The sequence below is a fragment of the Pyxicephalus adspersus genome, chromosome 3 (genome assembly GCF_032062135.1).
Source record: "Pyxicephalus adspersus chromosome 3, UCB_Pads_2.0, whole genome shotgun sequence".
Lineage (NCBI taxonomy): Eukaryota > Metazoa > Chordata > Amphibia > Anura > Pyxicephalidae > Pyxicephalus > Pyxicephalus adspersus.
This window is the reverse complement of record NC_092860.1, coordinates 34199262-34222443: the sequence shown is the minus strand read 5'-3', so window position 1 is coordinate 34222443 and position 23182 is coordinate 34199262. Positions and strand designations below refer to the sequence as shown.

At 37.2% G+C, this 23182-nt stretch overlaps 1 protein-coding gene across 1 annotated transcript in view; it reads left to right on the top strand.

Annotated features, from left to right (window-relative positions):
* Positions 1 to 23182, top strand: part of LOC140326011 (zinc-regulated GTPase metalloprotein activator 1A-like) — a 42353-nt gene that overhangs the window by 8899 nt on the left and 10272 nt on the right. Inside the window, 9 exon segments of the mRNA XM_072404189.1 lie at positions 968 to 1075; positions 3814 to 3900; positions 7455 to 7551; positions 8993 to 9084; positions 13610 to 13669; positions 17999 to 18083; positions 18349 to 18435; positions 18986 to 19030; positions 21917 to 21973. Coding sequence (XP_072260290.1) covers positions 982 to 1075; positions 3814 to 3900; positions 7455 to 7551; positions 8993 to 9084; positions 13610 to 13669; positions 17999 to 18083; positions 18349 to 18435; positions 18986 to 19030; positions 21917 to 21973 — 704 coding nt within the window. The 5' untranslated portion in view covers positions 968 to 981.

The window sequence follows — 23182 nt, the reverse complement described above, 5'->3', positions numbered from 1 at the left end:
TCCATCTGAGCTACAGGCAGGAATGTAACACTGCTGTATTTATTAAGGCTACATACACGAGCAATAATTGTTGTTGAAAACGAACAATTAACGACTAACCCGATGTATCTGTTTGGCGACGATCGTTCACTTTTGTGTGTACAGTCGTTCAGTGATCGCAGATTGTTCTGTGATACACATTCTCTGGTACACGTCACTTCCTGCATTGTTCAAACGATGGTATCTAGTGTGTGTACATTATTGGTGGATTATATTTTAACAATCATATTGTTACAGCATGTTCAAAATAATTGTGAATCGTTGGTCTGTTGTTAATCGTTTGTTTTCAAACGATGATTATTGCACGTGTGTACCTAGCCTAAGTCTAACTGAGCAATGCGGTGTCACCTTCTAGGCTGCACAGGCTTTAGCCACATGTGCACACATGTGCAATAATGGTCGTTGGAAAGGATCTTCCATGATCCTTTCCAACGAATATTATCACATGATGCATGAACGAGTGCTGTACATACAGCGCCATTCTGCTCTATGCAGAGAGGAGGGGGAGAGCGATGGAGCGGCACCCTGCTGCGAGCTCTCCCCCTTCACTTGCATTACGATCGTTCATATTCCATGTATCCACCAGGACGGTCGTTCAGACGATGAACGACGCGCGCTGTACACACTTCAGATTTTGTCCGATATCAGCCTTGAGCCGATTATTGGGCGAGAACCATTAGAAGTGTAGTGTGTACGTAGCTTTAGAGAGATTTATCAATCTCAAAAATGGCTTGACAGGTTTCAAGTGATTTGGTAGATAAGACAATTGGCATGCAGCATACTGTTTTTTATACAGCTATACAAGTACATTGCAGTCAAAATGAGTGAAAAAAGAGTCTTGCATCGCATGAAAGGAAGACGGCCTACTTGAAAGTGGAAGGCCAATATTATATTTCTGTTACTAATTACCTTTTTTTTTTTTTTGCAGTACCTGTTGAACTAATGGAGGAAGATGAAGATTGCCCAGAGCTTGTCCCAATTACTGATGATCAGACACAATCTAAGATCCCAGTCACTATAATCACAGGCTATTTAGGTGAGCACAGAAAACATGTGTAAGGGTATTTACATACAAGTGTCTTTTGTCATCTTTCTTTTTTGTCAAGTAAAAGGTTAAAGGCAGAACTGAAAATCTGTAACACTGTTATTAGGATGAAAGCAGTGCAGAGTCACATCAGGCAAAAGTGCTTCATTTAGCAGCAATGGAGACACTGTTCCCTGTTTCACTGTTACTGTTTACTGCATCATTGCTTTTCCAATCTTCTCTGTAGCAAAAAGCTTGGCAAATGATGGACAAGAGAAGGGTTAAGCAAATTATATTTATACTTTAGTCTAAATATATAATCATTTTCCTTGTACAACACAATACAGACAACAGGTGTTTTAACTCTTTCCTAAGCTATTCAAAATTAAACAAAAATAGACAGCTTTAGATACATTTTAGAGCGAGCCTGTGGTCATGCGGTAGACATTCAAGTACTTACAAATTCTTAACAAGAACATTTACAGCAAATACTCACAAACCTCTGTAGTTGCGGGTACTGTGGAGCAGAGTAAGCATGGTGAATTAGGGGCCTGAAGAAAATGACTCCTTAGTGCCTTTATCCACTAACTTCACTTTTCTGATTTTAAAATTTAAAAATAAGAAGTTGCAAGTACCTACCAGTTCCCACCTGTCCTGTGAAGGAGGCAGTTTATTGCAGAAGGGACACCCTCCCCTGTCTCTTAAGCCAGTGGTCCCCAACCTTTTGGACGTCACAGACCACTAAATTTATGGACTCTGGGCCGCGCATGTGCGGGGAGCCGTGTGTCCCTCAAAGGGGAAGAAATTTCCCCCAGAGTGACGTCATGTTGCCAGAACCTGCCCACTGTCCCATTGCAGGCTTAGACCAGAGACACAAACGGCCCTGAGCCTGCAAAGCATTGGGGAGACATGGTCCGCGTCTCTGGCCGCTGGAGGATGCATCGGCCAGAGCCGCAGACCACCAAAATTGGACCACTGGTTGGGGACCACTGTCTAAAGATGTTGCCTTGGTAAGGTGAAATTTCTTCTGCAATTGTAACATACTTACCTGCCTTTTCGCAATCTTTTTGAAATGTACACTGAGCTGTGCTTGCGAAGCTTAGTGTGTGTTTCCAGCATACCCCTGTCTGCCAGAAAAAAAAAATTAACTCTCACTATCATGTGTGGGAGTTATATCATTCTGGTCTGGCCAACCAATATAACTGAAGACCTGAATCTGGAAGGGGACTGGGAGAAGATGATAATGTCCAAGACAGTGCAAAGTCAGTTTACCTAAAGCAAAAAAAGCAAACAGACTGGTAAGTTTATTTTATCTCACAATTTTTTATCTTTAAACTTTAGTTCCGCTTTAAAGCTCATGTACTGTTTCCTAAGAATCTGTAGATCATTAAGGGTCAATAGCATGGCCACTAGTTCACTGTAAATAGTTTCTGTGTATTTAGTTAAGATTTACTTTGATCCAAATTCTGCCCTGTTTTGAAAACAATATGCACCTATTTAATGGTGAACTTTAGGCAAGCAGTTGAATACAAAGTTGAACTATATGAACTGATTTCCTGACTAAATGGTTTGTAATTTTATTCAGTCGGTTAAATCTAGGTGCACTAACCACAGAGAACAGCCAGATCATAGATCTATTTCTAGATTGCCTTATAGTTAAGCAACACAACCTAGTCCAGTACCCACCCATCCTGTGAAGGAGTACGCATGGCAGTTTATATCTGCATGGAGAACTTTAAAGTATTTGACTTCAAGTTTTGTATTTTGCTTGGGCAGAGTTCCAACACTTCTCATAGTGTTACAACTTTTCTGCTTCCTACTCTTCTGTTCCTGGATAGTCCATTATTTTGATGGCTTATCCTATAGGGCCAATAGGAATTTTATATGAGACAGGATGGGACAGGCAAGCTATGAGAGAGCAGAGGAGGTTGTTTATTTGGGATTCACTTTATAATATCTTTAGAGTTCATTAAATACAAATACAATCAAATACCCGCTGAATGGAAATGAAAAAGTTTAATGATTCTGAGGATAATGAACTTTAATTGCCCTGCCTTTATTTCTGTCTTGTATGTAAATATTTGACACAGTGCTGACATCTAATGAAGCTATGTGATATAGCTAGCCAAGCCACCCAGCATTATTTCACAAATACCAAAATTATTATTATTACACAGTATTTTATATAGTGCTGACATATTACGCATAGTTATGTCACTAGCTGTCCCTCAAAGGAGCTCACAATCTAATGTCCCTACCATAGTCATATGTCTTTAATACAGTCTAAGGTCAATTTAGGGGGGAAGACAATTAACCTAAATGTATGTATTTGAAATGTGGAAGGAAACCGGAGTACCCGGCAAAAACCCATGCATCACAGGGAAAACCTGCAAACTCCATGCAGATAGTGTCCTGGCCGAGATTCAAACCTAGGACCCAGCGCCTAAAAGGCACCTTGCTGCCCATGATAGTGTTATGTAACATTACTATTCAGCTACGTCCTAAAGGATGTTTTTTATTGATTTCATTTAATTGAGTGCATTTCTTGCTTAAACACTGATTGCAGTCTATATAATGGAGTTTAGAAGAGGTTTTTTATACTTTTCCTTCCTATATATGTTTCTGTGGATGCTCAACCTACACCGAACTAACAGTAAAGAAAAAGCTCCTTATCCAAACACTGTTAAGTAATGTTGAAGTACTTTATTTGTAGATATTTGTCTTGACTGTGCTTTTTTTTAATCTTTTAGGTGCTGGAAAGTCAACTCTTTTGAATTATATTCTTACTGAGCAGCACAACAAAAGAATTGCAGTCATTGTTAATGAGTTTGGTGAAGGTAAATATGGTGTTGGACATAGTCCTCAGAAGCAGATTGTGTGGTCTGAATATGTGCTTTCCTGTAATGCTGATGGTACAGCTCTGCCATCTAGTGGAGCTGCTTTAGGATTGCAGCTGTTTCTTCCTTAAGTTGAATGTGCAGTGGAATCATAATTATAAAACATAAAGCTGATTTATAGGGATTTTTTTTTATAATTTTATTTTTTATTCAGTGAACAGTCATACATACTGGTATTAAACATGAAAACATACAAATCACCAACTGTGTTATCATCTTCCGCATTGCAAACAGATTATGAACAAACAAGCAGAATGACTGAGCACAGGCAATTTTCAAAGTATTAACAAAAATAACCAAAGAAAGAAATATAGAAATAGAAAGCAAAATAGAGGAAGAGGGGGAGGGGGAGGGGCACGCATTGCAGGCCACATTGAAGAAAGGCCAGATTTAACACAGTAGGGAACACATAATAATAATTCAATGATATCCTCTGCACTCAAAACAGATCGTCAGTACAAGCGTACTGAAAGGTACGCTTGAGTAGTGGTATACTGTATCCAATAGAACCAAGTATTTCGGAATTTATTCGTTCTACCGTCCTGGCTGGTAATAAGGTCTTCCATTGCCATAATGTCATTTACTCTTCTAAACCATTGTAACAAGGTGGGAGGAGAGGATTGTTTCCACAGGGCCGGAATACAGGCCTTAGCAGCATTTAAAAGATGTTTGAGTTAAGAAGCATGGTATTTCTTTTTAGACCAATCATTCAAATGTAAAAGGGCTAGCTCAGGTCTGTTGGGTATATCTACTTCTGTCAATTCTTCAAAAACCGCCTCCACCCCTGACCAAAAAGATTGCAATTTAGAGCACTCCCAGAATATATGAAACAGGCTGCCAGCAGCCACTTCACAACACCAGCATCTATCATCTACTCCCGGATACATTTTGGCTAACACAGTCGGGACTCTGTACCACCGCGTGAGCAATTTATAGTTCAGTTCCTGGTAAGATTTGCTGAGAGCGGCTTTATGACCCGTGTACAGGAGAGGATCCTGCTGTTCTGGGGAGAATGTGGTGTCAAGGTGATTTATAGGGATTTAAGCAAAAGTAATCTGTTTCGTACTTCAGTTTCCGGTGAACTGAGGACCTCTGCTGGTGTTTATGAATGGCATTAATGAAAGACACCAGTCAGATCCCAACCCTCATTTAGCAGCTGACTGATTGGTTTTACGTATTGCCCGGATTTGTTATTTAATATAATACGACAATATATTAAACATAATTGCAGAATAATTACTGTACACGTTATTTTGTATATAAAATTGTTATTTTTATTACACAGTATTTATATAGCACCAACATATTGCGCAGCGTTGTACAAAGTCCATAGTCATGTCACTAGCTGTCCCATTAAAGGAGCTCACAATCTAATGTCCCTACCATCATGTGTCTTTAATCAGCTCAATTTTCAGGGGGAAGCCCTTTAACCTATCTGCATATTTTTGGAATGTGGGAGGAAACCTACACAAACACGGGGAGAACCTGCAAACTCCATGCATATAGTGCCCTGGCCAAGATTAGAACCTGGGACCCAACGCTGCAAAGGCCATAGTTCTACCTCTGAGCCATTCCCGGGCAACTGGTAAAATGTCATTTCTATTTAATCTAGAAGAATATTATATTTTAGATTTTAAAAAAGGTTCTTTATTAGTAACCCTGTCATTATGCCCTTCAAAGTATCTCATCTACTTGCTTTTGATTGTCTCACTGTTTCCATGGCCGTCTATATAGTGATTTTTGTCATATTACAAGGGATCCCTATTGCATTGTGGTGATTGACTTTTACCAGGACCACATTCACAGAGATGAATCCTATCGAATACAGCTGAAAGGAATGTAATAGGGCTTATTTCAGTATTTCAGAACAAAAACAGACAAAAATCTTCAATTGAGCTTGCTTAACACATTACAATACATATGAACTACATACAACTAAATACATATGAATAGTTATATGAACATCAGCTGGACTTCACACTTGTAAAACAACTACACTCTGAGCTTTAATCTAATGGCAGGAGAGTATTTTATTTTGACTATTATCTGTGAAATGGGAAAATAACATATTGTATTAGTTAATTACAATTTATTTTGATTAGAACACAGAACATCTTTGCCAAATGTGATTTTAGGTACCCAGAAATTGCTTTATGTTCTCCCTTTACAACTCCAACTTCACAGCCCTGTGCTTTTGTCTCACATCCTGCATGTGTTCTGTTTCCATTAGCTTTAACTCTTATTAGTAGGAAATGTTGATGCTACACCATAATCCTATGTTGCTATATTTTAAAGCCACTCTGTACAAATGTAGGTATGTTGTACTTGCAATTAGAATCTAAAATCAGGGCAAATAAACAAATAGTGGCTACTGGGAAGAGTGCAGATACTATGAAGCTGCAGATAGGCTGAACATTGCAGTAAATCCAAGGCTGCACAGATGCATGATTTTTGTTAGCTCCCATAATCTGCCCCCAATTAAGCGCTAGCTATTGCTACATGTAAAGTTGCGTGCAGAAGGGTCGGCAAAGATTTGGAACATTGTCCTACTGTTGGTGATTTAACAACACTAGATGCTACACTTCATTGCTCCCTTTGTGTAGGTATTTATTGTAGGGGGAACATGGACAATCATCACTCTGGCATCCAACCAAAGCCTAATAAGTACTTGCAGCTGATTTGTTAAAAAATCTATTTATTTCTGTACTGTTCTTGCCAGTATTTACTTGTTACTTGTGTGGTTATTGTGGTTAAAGATCATTACAAGGTTGTCATTTTCTTTTATTGGTAATCTGTTTGACTTGTGGTGATCCCCCTCATATTTTTTAAAGTTTTAAAAGTTGTCTGTTATGTTTGACATTGTTTCCATGGCTTCAAAACACTATAATCCACTTCGGTCATCAGTTAACTTATTATTTTGCATAGCGCTCTAGATTTACCTATCCTTTACCAAGTTAATATTTAGTTGTAGTAACAATCTATAGTATATATGACAAATAAAACATAAAGTTAAATAACACAAAAAAAGGAACAATAGCTTAAAGTGTAGAGAGCTGTTATCTCTGAGTTTCTTTTTTTTACCCAATATAATATTCTTTTTCAAAGGTAGTTAATAAAAAAAAGTGTTCTAAAAATAATCTCCAGTCAATGCTTTGTATTTATTTATTTGTATAGTGAGCAGAATGACTAAGGGTTACAATCATTTTCTGGTTTCTTTATATGTGGTCAGGCAGGAGATGAGCAGAATCTTTTCAGATTGAAATAAAAGCCATTTTGGAGGTTTTAGATTAGTGGAAACCTTTTTATTAGGTTAATTCAGTTTTTGTCCTCACCCCGTGTAGTTACTGACACAGGATAGGAGGAAATCTCACCAGCAGTGATGAAGAAAACATTAAAAACCCTTCACCAAAATTCTGAAAGCTAATAAAATTGTCTGAAGATGAAATGTATTTGTCTTTTGCTTCATCAGTTAAAATGTCCTGTGTTTGTTGTAGGCAGTGCTGTAGAAAAGTCTTTATCCATCAGTCAAGCTGGCGAGCTGTATGAGGAATGGTTGGAACTTAGAAATGGCTGTCTGTGCTGCTCAGTAAAGTAAGTATGACTTGATGTTGGTGGGTGTGCATCTATAGGAAGGGATAAAGTACATGTAGTCCCCGGGTTACATACGAGATAGAGACTGTAGGTTTGTTCCTAAGTTGAATTTATATGTAATTTAGAACAGGTACGTTATTTTGATAAATGGAACTAGGACAGATGTTTCTCTCAACATATTATTAGGCAGCATAGTGTCAGTTACTGTATAATATCCTCAATGTGAGTTAATCACAAACAAAATCTTTACAAAGAAAAATCTTTATAGAGCCTAGACATTCCTTAACTTCTGGAGCAAGCTCTGGATGCAAAATTCCTGTCAAATCAAAATTATTAGAACAATGTCTAATATCATACTTTGCTGACTCTTAAACCTCATCGCACATTACAGTCTGCCTGGATAAAGATTGTAACATGCATGGTTAGCTTAAGCAGTGTTGCTTTTTTTACCCTGATATCTGTGTGTCTGAGTTACAAAAACCAGTAGTAGATTTATTATATTTTTATACAATTGTGATGGCTTTGTCTAAAGCTGTAGAGGAATGTAAAGCTTTTGATTTAGATTCAACAACTGCTTCACTTTCTGCCCACGATTTTGTGATTTTCTCAAGTTTCTTCTCTTACTGAAATAGATTGTTCTGTCTGTGAACCTTGAGGCTACCTAAACACCTTCCCCTTCCTACTCTGAATGTTTGAAATGTTTCAGCTTTGTTCTCACTAATATTTTTCTTTTTATTATTTGGTGCACTCAATCATGATATGATCAGAAATAGCATAACCTACATTTCAGCTACTTCTTCAGCAGTCTCCTTTAAGTATTACCTTGGACTGCCGTATTACTTCCTAGTTGCAGTGGCCAGGCAAGTGGATGAGGTGACTAAGCATCAATAATCTGGGTTTGGATTGTGGAAGAGGTAGGGGAAATTAGGGAAAAAGTTGCACATACACCTCTGGCAGCAGTTCCCTAGGATTGCCACCCTTGAGCGGGTTGCAGCTGCTCTGGAAGTCAGGTGTAGGTACTTTTGGAGGCAGAACTGTCATTGGGTGCCTTTGCTTAGATCTTTAAAGATCCATAAAGGAGGGTTAATGGCAGATGTGGTAAGTTTGCAGATATGTAGCAGCACGGCAGCATGTGTATATGCAGCTTTTTGGCAGGGCTAAGATAATAAAATCAAGAATGTAATAGAATAGGTATTGTAGATTGGAGCAAGTGGGGAGGGTCAAAGGAAGAGAACAATAGAATTTGCTTGGGGTAGAATTTCCCCAAACTCTGTGGGCTGAAAACACAAAACTTTTATCAGGTTCCCCTTATACCTCAAGCTCCATCTCACCTGGAAAAACATAAATCAATGTAGGTTTAACACTGCTGCTGAACATTATATTTTGACTGTGGACATTGTACTCTCTCGTTGTCGGTAAATTGTGTACAATTTTATTTCAGGGACAACGGTTTGAAAGCAATTGAAAACCTGATGCAAAAAAGAGGAAAGTTTGATTACATACTACTGGAAACAACAGGCTTGGCAGATCCAGGTAATGTACTTTGTATGGAAATCTTACCCTCGTTCTTTCTAAATCAGGTACACCAGTGGTACATGATTGGGTATTGCAGGAGTTAACATATGTCAGATAATAAGCAAGATATCTGTAACTTTAACTGGGAAATCTTTACAACGGAAGTTTTGATCATATACCTTTTATTTTGAGTATGTAAAATAAACTTTTTTTTACTCAAGAAGATAAAACCATGTATAATTCAGAGTTTATCTAAAGTCATTGGGTATTGGGTTGAGTTGGAAAGGTTTGGAGCAACTATAGGATTTAAATACTATTTGTGTTCCCTTTGAGATTTCCTCCTTCCCCACTCTGTTCTACACCAAGTAAATAGCAAAATAGGTAGAAATCTATGAACATGTACAGTTGCTAAAGCTTATTCTGCCTTTTTCCATTTTACCCTTCTCATCAACATACTAAGAAAATGTTTAAATAAACCCTGTCAATTTTTACTAGCTATCCCAATTTAGACCCAAATTTGTGATCACTGAATCTCTGTGCTTTTTTATGCCATGCATGCAGATTATGGCTGGATGGAGGAGCTGACAGTACTGGTGTATATAACATTTTGAAAACATCAAAGTGTACCTTACCCCTGCTTTAACACCAGCATTAGGAACTACAACATAAGGCTCACCCAGTGACCTAAATCCCTTTTATAACTAATAGAACTGAATAGCACTTTAGGACTGTAATGAGATAAACAGTAAGGTAAAGTGAAAGCGTGTGGGCATGAGAATGGCTTTACTACAGCTTAGTCCAGTGTTTCTTGACATATTTAACATAGGGTAGCCCCTTGCTATGATTACTATATCCACAGATCACATTAGTGTGGTTGTCAGTGGGAAGAATGTCACTCTTACAGACAGCCAAAAAGATCATCGGTGTCAATTAAAGGGATTTAAGAGGTGAAGATTGCTCATTGATTAAGGAACTTCTGGCAACTTCTGGATGAACTCCAGGGTTCCAAGAAACACTGGGTTAGACTGCTTTGCTTGTCCTGTTAGGTATATAATCTGTTGTGATTGTGCACACTAAACTAGCTCTAGTTTTAGCGTTAGTTTTAGTTCATCTGTATTCTTTATAGTTTGTAACTTTTTAAACCATTAATACAAAAAAAGCAGCATCTAACTTGTTTTTACACATGTTATTAGTTTTCCTTGATAAAGGAAAATGTTAAGGTTCAAAATCATTCTTAAAATAAATCGAACCCCAAGATAAATGATATATAGTTTAATAAAGCATTGATTATCTCAAGCAAATGTCAAATTTGTTCCATGAAATACCGCTGCCACTCTTTTCTTTTTTTCTTTTTTTTTGTAATTTCTTTTTGATTTTTCCATTCATCTCGGACAAACTCTTTGTAGTCATTTTTTGTCTACATTCACTTTTCCCAGCTTCTAAGACACTAGTTATTGCTCTGTTCAACTTCCTTATAGTGACAACAGCAGGCCAGTGTTTGTAGTTGCAGCTCTAATTAGGGAAGGGACAGGGTAGCAAGCCAAGAGCTCATTTGGGAGATGAGACAGAGCGTTGTCATCCTCTAACTGGAACTACCAATGCAATGACCCTCAGAGCCACACAGCCATTCAAAAATTATTAAAACTCAAAATGGCTTCTTTCAGCGTACAGGAAAATCAAACTTTTGTTCAGCAGAAATATTAATGGGCAATACAAATTTCCAGCAGCAAACCTAAAGTCCAAACTGGCAAAGGTCACTCATGTTAAGAGTCCAAACTTGGGGTTTGTAGGGGATGCTTTCCGTTGTGCCAAACCAAGGCAGGGTTCTCCCCAGGTCCTTTTAGCTGGGTGCACCACCCGGCACTTTTCAGCACCCACCAGGCTGTTTTTGGGTGGTTACTAAAGGTTTCTGGTCACAATACAGGGGCTGCCACCCACCTACAATTTCTTCCCACCCCGGTTAAAAAAATTTCTGGGTTGAGCACTGCAAGTATTTCTAAATCTGAGTACTCACATTCATCTATGTTACTCTGGGCCTCTCCTCATGCTTATCTGCCTGAGCCACACCTGACCTGGGGTATGGGGTATTTGTGGTAGAGATTATTTGTGGTTTGTGGTACATGATTATTTTGGGGTAGGCTGCTTTTGATTAAGGATGAAGGACCAGTCCCCCCTTAACCTCTCCCTCATTGTATGGGGTGTTTGGACCATCCATTCCATCTAATACACTCCAGACCTCAAATCTGCAGCACCACAGTTATTAACACTTTTTTTAGTCCCTTCAATTCCTCTCACAGGTAAACTGCTGCCAAATACCCACTAAATTTGGCTCCACGTACCTGTAATGCTACACTGCACATTTAAAAATAATCAGGAAAACATTTGTAATTACATATTAAAGCCTATTTAAGTTGCTCCTGATTGGGCTTAGATGTACTTTAATTGTACATTTATAGATATTTATTCTGAAAAGTAAGGAGCGTGTATTCACTTTGTCACACATAAACAACCTGTATTGACACTTCAGTTATTTCTCATTCATCAGCCTGACACACATGGCTTCCTAGCCAAATAATTGTCATGCTAAGGTAATCTTCTTTAACGGATACGACATTGATTCAGCCCCTGTTACCTGAACCCCATCTAAGCCAAATTGGAAAACGATTAAGCTTTTTGGGAAAGAAATCAATTTGTATCAAGAAGCTATCAGATCCTGCAGCCCTTCCTATACCGTGCATGGTTAAGCACCTCAAGCTGCTGCCAAGTATTACAATGCTGACATAAAGTGATGCTTCAAGAACCAAATCAGATCATGTCAGTAGACGGCTCCTGATGCCTCGGCAAGCCTTGTTACTACTGCTTCTCATTCATTTGGACAGCTCTGCCATGGTGATGCTTTGCAGAAAGTGTAATAGATACCTGTGCTGTCATTGTTTCTTTCTGTTTGATGTTGCTGCAAAGAGACATTCTAATGCAGGTTATTTAAAAACATAAGACCTACTTTTAGTATTTACAGCAATCCAAAAGAGACAGCTGTCACTCAGAGATTGGAAAGTGAAGCTTTAATAAATTGTGCCAAAGGCTCAGATGTTTTGTATCTAGGTATCTGTTTTTCCTAAATGTAAAATGTCCTGTTATGATGACAGCAATTATTTTTCTGCAGGGTTATGGCAACAGTGTTTGATTTATAAAAACAAATTCATACTTTTGTTATTGTTTTATCAGTTTTATTTTTATTTGTAGAATTTTTTGCTGTATAGCACTTGTTTAATGTTTTATGTAAGATAGCAAGATAATTGTTATGTAGGACATTTAATTACCTGGTAAGTTTGTGGATTTCTGTTGGCTTGACTGTTGTCTAACCAACACCAGTAGCAATATAAAAGTTTACTATGAATAGTTTACTAAGAATAGCATAAAAAAGGCTACACTACAGTTGCAGACCTACCAACATTTATTACATTGATGGATCAATAAAAATTGGCTCAAATTAACCATTTCTACAATAATACATTGATTTCTGATGTAGGTATGTCTACAAAATTGTGGTTCTGGTTACAAAACCCTACAATTTTTAAAAAGGGAATCTCCTTTTACTATAATTTTCTACAAGATAAGGACCTATGGGTTAAGTCTGCAATAGTTTCTATTTGGGAAAAAGATTTGAAACAAAATTTTACTTCTGAACAATGGCAAAAAGCTAATATCACTAATTGCCAAGCATCTAAATGCACTGCACATTGGGAATGTTCTCAGCAAATTTTCTTGCAATGGTATTGTACCCCCTATAAATTCTCTGGGGATATTTCACCTAAGTGCTAGAGACGATGTAATGAAATTGGCATATTTGTACACATGTTCTGGAGTTGCAAGAGTTTGACCAGTTTTTGGCATTCAGTATTTGCACTTATATCCAAAACAACGGGTTATCCAATAAGGCCGAATCCTGCTCTAACGATATTGAGCCTTGGTATTGACAAATTTTCTCCAAATTTTAGAATAATTGTGATTCCTATTTGCTGCAAGATTAGCTATAGCAAGGACATGGCGAAGTTATAAAATCCTGCAACATGTCAGATATATTAGAGAAAGTTTCAAATAATTATCAATACGAGAAAGCGGTAACATGGAATTCTCACTCTTTTAGAAAGTTTGAAAAATCCTGGGAAGTTTGGTTGAAACATTATTCCTATTGAAATAATTTTAGTACGAACACTATTAGACGCTTTAGCCTATTGTTTTCAGATGGGTTTAAAAATGTTGATTGAAGATCAATGCACAGGTTTGCATAGATTTTTGAAAATTACATGGTGCAATGTATAAAACAGAACTATTGTTATTGTTAGGACTACTCCCCTTGTTTTCTGTCTCTGTCTATTTTATCTTAATAGTTTTTATTATAATTGTACACTTTTCCCAATTTTTTGTTATAGAGTATTGATGTACATATGCCTTTATATTTAATCTCAGCAGTTATTTGTTTGTACGTGATCAGTTAAAAAAATGAAAGTTTACTATGTTTTTTTAACTGTTTTATTTTTAGGTGCTGTGGCCTCCATGTTTTGGGTTGATGCTGAACTGGGAAGTGACATATATCTGGATGGTAGGGACAGAGTGAAAACTGTGTATATACTGTATATGTAATCATGCACAAACCAGAAAAGATACACCTACATTATATGTCAGTGAATGACATAATAACTGCTGTAATAAATGCTATTAAAGGCATTGTCTTGTATCTTTGTAAGCCTATAATACTAAATCAGTTATTAAAACAGGTGGATACATTTTTTCATATTTAAATAAATGCCCCACCTGAGTTTTAAAGCAGCACACAGCCTTTACTGTACCATGGTGCCTAAAGTTGGTAATTCTGTTAGAGTGACCAAACTAGACTGCAAAGTAAATTTAAATATGCTTTATTATGTAATTACAAATGTTTTCCTCTATATTTTTAAATGTGCAGTGTTATTCGGCCCTTCCTTTAGGCACATTGTCTTAGCGTCACCTTCGATTCTGCCCTCTCATTTACCCCTCATATTCAGAATATTCCAGGTCCTGTCACTTTCACCTGTGCAACATCTCCAAAATCCGCCCCTACCTGTCCCCTGAGACCACCAAACTCCTTGTACATGCTCTTATCATCTCTCGTCTGGACTACTGTAACCTCCTCCTCGCTGGTATTCCACTAACCCGACTCTCTCCTCTACAATCTATTATGAATGCTGCAGCCAGACTCATCCATCCTTCCCACCGCTCATCTTATGCTGCATCCCTTTGTAGTTCTCTTCATTGGCTTCCATTTCACCTTAGAATCAAATTCAAGCTCCTGTGTTTTGCCATCACATCCCTCCACAGTGTTTGTCTCACTTACCTTTCTGACCTGGTAGAAAAATACTCCCCTAGTCGCTCTCTTCGCTCCTCCAATGACCTACTAAAGGCTTTCCCTCCTATAACCTCGTCACGCGCACGGCTCCAAGACTTTTTTTAGAGCTGCCCCCGACTCTCTGGAATCTTCCTCGTCTTACTCGGCTTGCTCCTACTTTCTGCTCATTTTAAAGAGCACTCAAAATCCATTTTTTTCAAACTGGCCTACCCATCTTCTTCTGTGTTTTGAAACTCCTACTACTTCCCACCATTCCATATCTCCCCTCCTATTGTTTATTAATAATTTATTATTGTTTATTATTATTATTAACCTCCTTGCCGTTAAGCCCGACCTTCGTACGGGCAAAAAAAAATGGCTACGATGGTTAACCCCGAGTTTTTTCCCATCCTTTGATACGGTACATTTTTTGCACTGTTATTCATCTTTGGATTTATGTGACCTTTAAAATGACTGTTGTCTGTATTCTTTTATGGATTTACAGGATGGGTTCTAAACGAACACACAATCTTGACTATCAATATTAATAATAAGTTCTGAAAATCTCCTAAAACATGAAATGTATTTATAAGTGTAATATAGAACCACTGTGTGTAATATAAATTATGTTTATCTGTTTAACAACCCTTTGTATTTTTGCCTCTCTTTTTCTCCCATATGTTTCTTTCATCTAACCTTCAACCCGCTTTTTAAATCTATTTTCTTTGTCATTTCTCTGTCATGGAAAACAAAATGATTCTTATTGCTGTTTGGTAAATAATGACATACAGAAAAACAATATAAATAGCAAATAAGTTTCAAAAGTTGAACATCTTTGTCGGCTTCTAAAACCCTTCAGATTCTATAATGGTCCATCAGCACCAAATTGAAATCCTGTCATTGTAGTGGTCGTCTTGAAAGCCCTGTGATAGACAGAAGTAACTTTTCACTTCCATGTAGTTGATTTGCTTGCTTGTTCAATTCCCTCGCCTGCGAGCCTTGACCTCAATAGCTGAATATTGCTGGCTTTGTTTCTGGCTAATACAAGCAGTGACAGTAGAACAAAAGACAGCAATTTAAAGAGTGTCATGCTTCACAGACTTGGATCAGCATAGGTCACTGAAAGCAATGCTGCTCTATGACCACACTGCTAAATTGAAACTGAAGTGGTAATTGATATCATGGCCCATCACACTAATGGGATTGTCACCCAGAAATCAGATTTTTTTTATTTTTATGGACGAATAATTGGACAGAATGACGTGACAGTTGTCTTCTAACTTGTTCTGAAAGGTCTGTTCCTAACATATACATATACAATTTCCTCAATCCAGTGGATAAATACCACAGAATCACTTACATACAGAGCAGCTTTAGGCAGTAAGCAAAAGTTATGGTTAAAATTTAGTGTAATGTTCCAAAATTATTAGGAGGATTTTTTAAATGTCTGGTCAATATTCTTTTATTAACGAACAACCACAATAATGGAATTCAAAGGCACTTTGGTCACTTCTAATCACACCTTAGTTTTGTAAGAAATTTAAAATCATATTCACTTTGATGCGTTTAGAATCTACTTCAGGAACAATGAGACTGAAACATCTTAGTTCAGCTACAAGTAGTAATACATCACAGTTATACATCTAATTATGACAGAGCATACATTTTTTATACAAATGAAAAATAAACTTACAAGGTATATTTGGTGTTTAAAAACAAATATTACAGGCTATCACATAATCCTTCAGCGATGGGTTATCAGTTGATATTAAATGGATAGCGCCAAAGTCCACAGGCAGCCCCACAATTTTTTTTTTATATATACAGGTAGTCCCTGGTTTACATACGAGATAGGGACTGTAGGTTTGTTCCTAAGTTGAATTTGTATGTAAGGCGGAACAGGTACATTCATTTGTTAAATGCAATTAGAACAGATGTTTGTCCTAACATATTATTAGGCAGCACTGTGATTTATTCACAAACAAAGCAAGGAAAAAAACTTTATGGTGCCTAGACTAACTTCTGGTGCAAGCTGTGCTTTGATTCGCAAAAAGAAACAACTGCAGAGTTTGTCTTGGTCATTAAAGAGTTACAAGAGGTTGCAGGAGAGATCACCAACAACCTCAGCTGTGTTTAGCAAAAGATTTCTTCTGCAAGTAATGCAAACCCCCAACAACCCCCCCCCCCCCATCAAGCCTCCCTCTTGCACATGAGCAAGCATTGAAGTCCGTTCGTATTCAGGAGTCGTCCGTATGTCGGATGTCCTTAACTCGGGGTTCACATGTAGTTCATCAAATGTATCACAGAAGCACCTCCGAACTATTCTCTGTCATGACTGGGTAATATTGGATACTTGTATTACTACTTGTAGCTGAACTAAGATACGCCAGTCTCATTGTTTCTGAAAAAGCTGATTTTTGCGAAATATATGTCAATCTATCAAAGAGACTAAATGTGCACATGTGGAATTACATTTATACTTTTTTTTACTTATTTATGGTTTTACACTTATTAAAAAAATAAGGTGCCTTTTAAGTCCATCATTTTTTGTGTTTTGTTTTTTGAACTTTAGTGATTTTAATAATGAGTTTCTACTCAAATAGTGAAAAAGAAACTTGACATTTTTTAATACACTCATTTACAGCATGCTTGTTCTGAGTCTTTGACTTGAACGTTTTAAAAGGAGACGAAGAGGGACAACCCACATAAATGTTTCTATAAAAAAGTGTAGAAATCTGTCTCAGTGCTCATTGATGACATAATACAAAGAAAGAATGCCATTTGGAATCTAGACATCTATTCGGACAGTTATACATTGTTAGACGGTCACCATCCATTGACAGTGATCAGCAAAAAGACCCCTTAGAATCTAATATCAACCACTTGATTGTAACCAGAGCTGTAATATATGCATACTATCATTGTGTGTACCACTAAACAGTCTTTTAGCTTACATGGATGTCAAATTGGCTTTTAATGTATTCACTTTCCTAAAGTACAAAATTTATTTTATGGTCATTGTAGCTCAGCACGCTAACACAGGCAAATTAAAGTAAAAAGTAGGGAGAATCCAGCGTGATACTGTTATAAATGTTCCTGTAAACTAAAAGTAGTTAAATCAAATGCCCTTAAATAATGTAAATAAATGTGAATATAAATGTACATAAAGGCAAACATTTTTGTTTTAGTTTTGGACAACGCAAGGAGGGGTTAGACCTTCTTTTAAGTTTTTATCAACTATTTTATTACTGCACAAACTGTTTCCCTGCTAGTTACATTCACTTATTTGGTGATCATTTGGTGATCATTAAAACCAAGTCGGAATGTGAAGGGGCAATCCAAAATTTTGAGATGTCATCAGAGTGATAGTTGTGGGGAAATCCTCCAATACAGAACACTTGTTCTGATAACAACTCTCTAGGATGAAGATTTTGTTCCGTTTAAAGAGATTTCCTTTCATTTTCCTGACCTTTAGAACAGGAATAAAGGGAAATATGCAAACAGCAAACATGCTTTTTAACCCTTTCTTGCTCCATGTAAAACTTAAAACTTGTATAATTTGATAAGACTGCATTTATGTTATTTCAAGTTTTTGTTTCATTTAGCATCTAACAGAGGAAAAACCTGATGGTCTTATTAATGAAGCTGCCAGGTACAGTGTTGTCTTTTGTTATATTATGTTTTTTGTGTGCATTCTGCTGGTTCACAAACTGTTATGTATGTAATATGAAGATTTTTCTTTGTGCTCTTTAGAGACACCAGTATATGTTTTTTTTAACCCTAGTATTATATTAAAAATGAATAAAGATATATGTAATTTAGCCAGTGAACTTCTTGTTTAAAATGTGTCAGAATGTTGTTTTTCTGCTACTTTTGTGCACTGCTGCTGCTTTATAAAACCCATTTTTATTCGGCAGACAGGTAGCACTTGCTGATGTGATACTCGTTAACAAAACTGACCTTGTTTCTATTGAAGACCTGGACAAAGTGCGTTCAGTTGTCAGGTAAATATAGTCCCTTGTTCTTAGTTCTTTGTCTAAGAGTTAAAGTAACTTAGAGTTGTTACATATTAAACTGCCAGAAAATATGAAACAGAGGCATGTACTGTACTTAGGAGTAGGTTTGGAAAACACGAAATATGGGGCCGTCTGTTATTTCAATTAGTTCCTGAAGTCAAGCTTGGGAAAACTCCAGCATGTCCTCTTTTATTATTTAAAAATGAGGGAGGGGTGATACAGGGTTTGATTTTAGGCACTGCAACCTTTTTTAGCTTCCTATGTGGATAATTTAGCTGCCTGGATTTCACATTTTGTACGGTGCTGTGCAAGCTTTATGTAAGCACATGTAGACGGGACTAATGGATTGCCAGGTGCCTGCTTTTCATGTCTTCTGGCAGTTTAGAATTCAAATAAAGGTTCACTTAAAGTCATTTTTACCTACTGAATCTCAATGTAGATGTACAAAAAGTTACTTTAGACCATAAGCATGTGAATGGTGTTTTTTAATATGTCTTTTTGTCACATTTTATAACCTGTCTCTGCTTGTATTTTATAGGTCAATAAATGGACTTGTAAAAATTCTGCCAACACAAAGATCAAGGTTTGTACAATGTCTGAACATGCTGAACTGTAAAGCAGCTGTTTGCTTTTAGTTGTTTTTTTCACCTAATAGTTATTAGTTTTATTTTATTCATTGTTATAACAGATAATTAGCAAGCACCTGTCAGACTGTCTGTTATCTGTCCCAGCAAAGAGCTGCCATTGCCGATCATTGGAAGTGGTGTTACTTCCAGGGCAGGATCACATTCAGTAACATGTCTGTCACATCTGCATCCAGAATTCTGTCAATCTGTGCTGTCATTCTTATATGCATGTGCAGGTACACATGCATGCCGGTTCATATATGTATGCTAGAAAGACAGCATAGATCTTCTTACATAGATGTTCTTCTTTTCCTATGTGCTAACAATTTGTGTTAGTGGAATTCTGTTCGCTACCAGTTCCATACACTCAGGGTAGAAAACTAAACAATGGCCTGAAAATAATATGTTTCAAAATGCAGTGATTCAAAACCTTACTCTTTATGTGAAAGCATTATTTATCGTACATTGTGCTTTTTGCAGAACCAATTAAAATATGCCATACTCCTGCTTTGTTTTTTACAAACTTTAAATCCAGAAAATTTCTGCATTTTTTATATTGGTAACCTATCAGTGACTGGTAAACCAGAACCCTACTTGGATGGGCTTTTTGGAGTTTGTGTTGCTTTCTAGGCTTGTTGTCAAGTCAGTTTACATGGCGTAGTTCTCTGCTGTTTTAGTGACTTTTGTATAACCTGAAATCAATGTATTTGCTGCTTCATTATAGTACTGTGTCAATAAAATCCTCCCTCCATTTTAAAGGTGCAAACTGTGTAAAGAGCAATTTTCTAATTATATAAACTGCAATTTAAAGGCTGAACACAGACAATGACACTACAAGTATAACAAATGATATGCCAATTATTTTAGGTTTACATATTACATCATTTTACAGAGTACATAGAACTGTTTGCATCTGTCCCTTCCTTCACACCAGTGCATCAGACTATGCAAAAATGAATAAAACACTCAGCAGCACCAATAACCATTAAGATCATTTTCTGTTTGAAACTTGAAGGAAATACTTTTTTGAAATGCTTTTAGAGGCAGCCAGGAGACCACACAATTTCCATTCTCCTCGGATTTGGGAGGCTGGGAAAAAAGACTGCGCAGGGATAAGGGATCTGGGTAGGCTGTAAGCTGTATTCTGATTCATACACCGTGAGTTGTCACAGCATTCTGTAGCTCCCAGTTAAACAGAGATGTACACTGACCAACTTACAAAGCTTCCTTGCCTAGCATAGTCAGTAACAAGGATTCTTTGCTAAGGGGGACTGGCAGCATCTCTGGATAAGCTATGCAGATACAGCATTTCTTAGAAATCAGACAATGAGTTTTCCAGAAAGTTAAGAAGTTCCCAAATTTCTTATTTAAAATTACCGTGAATGTTAGGATTGGCCACGAAATGCTATAGTGACGGTTTCCCATTATTACCCCATGACTAATTGCTACACCTAGGGTACAATGAAGTAATGAATAATCACTATTTCCAATACGTACAGCTGCATATCTGTATTAATGTGTAGTGTCTTCTCAATAATTTTTAAGATATGCAGAGTAAAAGAGATCCGTTTAATGCAGACAATCTTTTCCCTGTTTTACAGTAATTTGCTTTAGGGCTGCATTCTACAGTTATAAAACAAAAGTTTTATCCTGCTTTAAACATAGCTACGTACGTGATTGATTAACTTTATGACCCAATACTAGTAATATGTGATTGGAATGTATGTTTTTAATATACAGGCATTTTGTAATGACGTTATTACAAACTGTTTTCCCAAAAAGTTGAAAGTTGACCTTGTAACTGCAGCACTGTTTATGTCCACTAGATGGCACTACATATACTGTCTATATTTGTACTTTACACTGTATTCTGTAAATCAATGGTTCACAATTTTTCTGACAGCATGGCCCAGTAACATATAATGAAATTTTGCTGCAGCCCGGTATATGTACAGCTTACACTGCTATTCTCAGCAGCTCAGCCTCCTATCAGCACACTGGTGTGCTATCAGGTGTTAGAGCTGCTGGGAATGGCAGAGAAGTGTAAGCCGTACATACATTGCTCTGCAATTCTCAGAAGTTCCTGTGTAAGCAGTGTGAAGCGGCTACCGCTGCCGGTCTTCCTCCTGTCATTTGCGGCCCCCAACTCACCAGCCACGGACCGGCACCAGTCGGCAGCCCAGGGGTTGGGAACCACTGCTGTAAATGATAATATGGCTGGGATTTTATATACAATGTGTGTAAATACATATAGTACATGAGTAAAGTTTTTGTAAAGTAATATGTTTGAATGCTGTTCACAAACTGTAATATATAGGTTTTTCAGTTCTAACATTGCATTTAAAACCTCACTCCAAATATACCAAACCCTATGCCTACTTTTAACATTGTGTTTATTGCTTTATGTGTCCTAAGTATAATACAGCTTACACCTTCTGATATTTGTCCTTGGTTCTGACTGCATGTCTGAATTATTCTTAAATATAGTTGGTTGCTGGTAACACTTTGTTGCTAAACAGTTGCTTATGTCACATTCAGATTACTGTACATTGTTCTGTTAAAGATGATACATCAGGGGCTCTAATTTATAAAACATAGTAAATCTTAGTTTCCCTCGTGGGAATTTTGCAAGTCCATGTGTTTCAAGTGTTTTTAGGCAATATTTTATTCCCAACAGGGAATTTCCTCAGAGCCCTGTATTATCTGCCTGGAGTATCTGTAAAAACATGCTGCATTAAAAGATAAATAATTCTTGTATGAGATAAAAGAGCTCTACATGTTTCATGTCAAAACTTTTATTAATAATTTTTATTTCTGATAGCATAATTTCCTTGTTTTTGTAGGGTGGATTTATCTGAGATCTTGGATTTGCATTCATTTGACAGTTTGTCTGGAAAAAGGTACTGTATGTTCCGTTGTGAATCTGTGTTTATGTTCTTAGTTGCCCATGTAAACCTAAAAAAGTTTATCAGGTAAGCAAGTAATTAGGAAAATATTGTATTAGAAAGTTTCTATTTCCAGTTGTCCTCTCAGTCTGTGGTCCTGCAGAGGTACAGCTTACAGCTACTATTAAAACCATTAGATCAAGTATGGTTGACTGGCAATTATTTGGAGCCCTCAGCAAAGAAGTCATGTCTGTGTAGATACCCCTGGTGATGGTGTTTTCTCTGGGGATCATTAGGAATCAGCTGAGTAAATTATAGTCTGCTCCACTTTCTGCATCATTAGCTGTCATTTAAAACCAATGAAGAAAACACAGTGGCTTTGTATGGCCACAAAAGGTGGGAAGTCCTGGGTTTTCAGATACAAATAGTTTGCAGCTGCAATAGTACAGTACATATGATATGACCTGTGATAAGCATTTCAGTCTGTTTTATGTGTAAAGATTAGGAATGGGGTCCTGTTCAGTTGATAAATGTTGAAGCATTTATTTAATATTGATTCTGACCTATTTAATCAGCTATTTAATAATGGTGCTTTGATTCCCTCTTTAGCAGGGATTTGCCCTAACTGCAGGTACTAAATAGCTAAAGCAATCCATTCAAGAAGAAGCAGCTGCGAGGGATTAAACTTGACACCGCTGCTGCTACATTTCCTGCAGGGCCCCATACTCTCCAGCAGCTTGTCTACACATACACTTTCCCTCCCTGCTTTTATGTTCACTGTTACCAATTTACCCCTGACTGATCTGCTTAGACCTTGCAGATGTTTTGTTTTGAAGTCTCTTCCAGCCCCCTGGAGCTGAGAGTATTCTGCAATTCACGAGGATGTGATCTGGTAGACAATATTGAACTGCATCTCCCACCAGGAAGGCCTTATATTGTCTGTTTAGCAATTTAATTTGGAGATTTTGTTAAAGAGCTGAATGTTTGTATGCACTTCCGTGGAATCTCATTCACACAGTCTTAGTTTCTAGAAATTTACTGCAAAGTAAACTGGTTCTGCCATACTCCTCTTATATAATATTGTGACTTTCTCACCCGGGTATTACCTTTGTTTCAGGAGATCTTCCCATTACTGTTTGTATCAATTTCTTCGATTAGTAGTATGTAGGACAAAATATACCAACCCACGGATATCTTGTGACCCTGGTTGTCCATCAGCGTGAT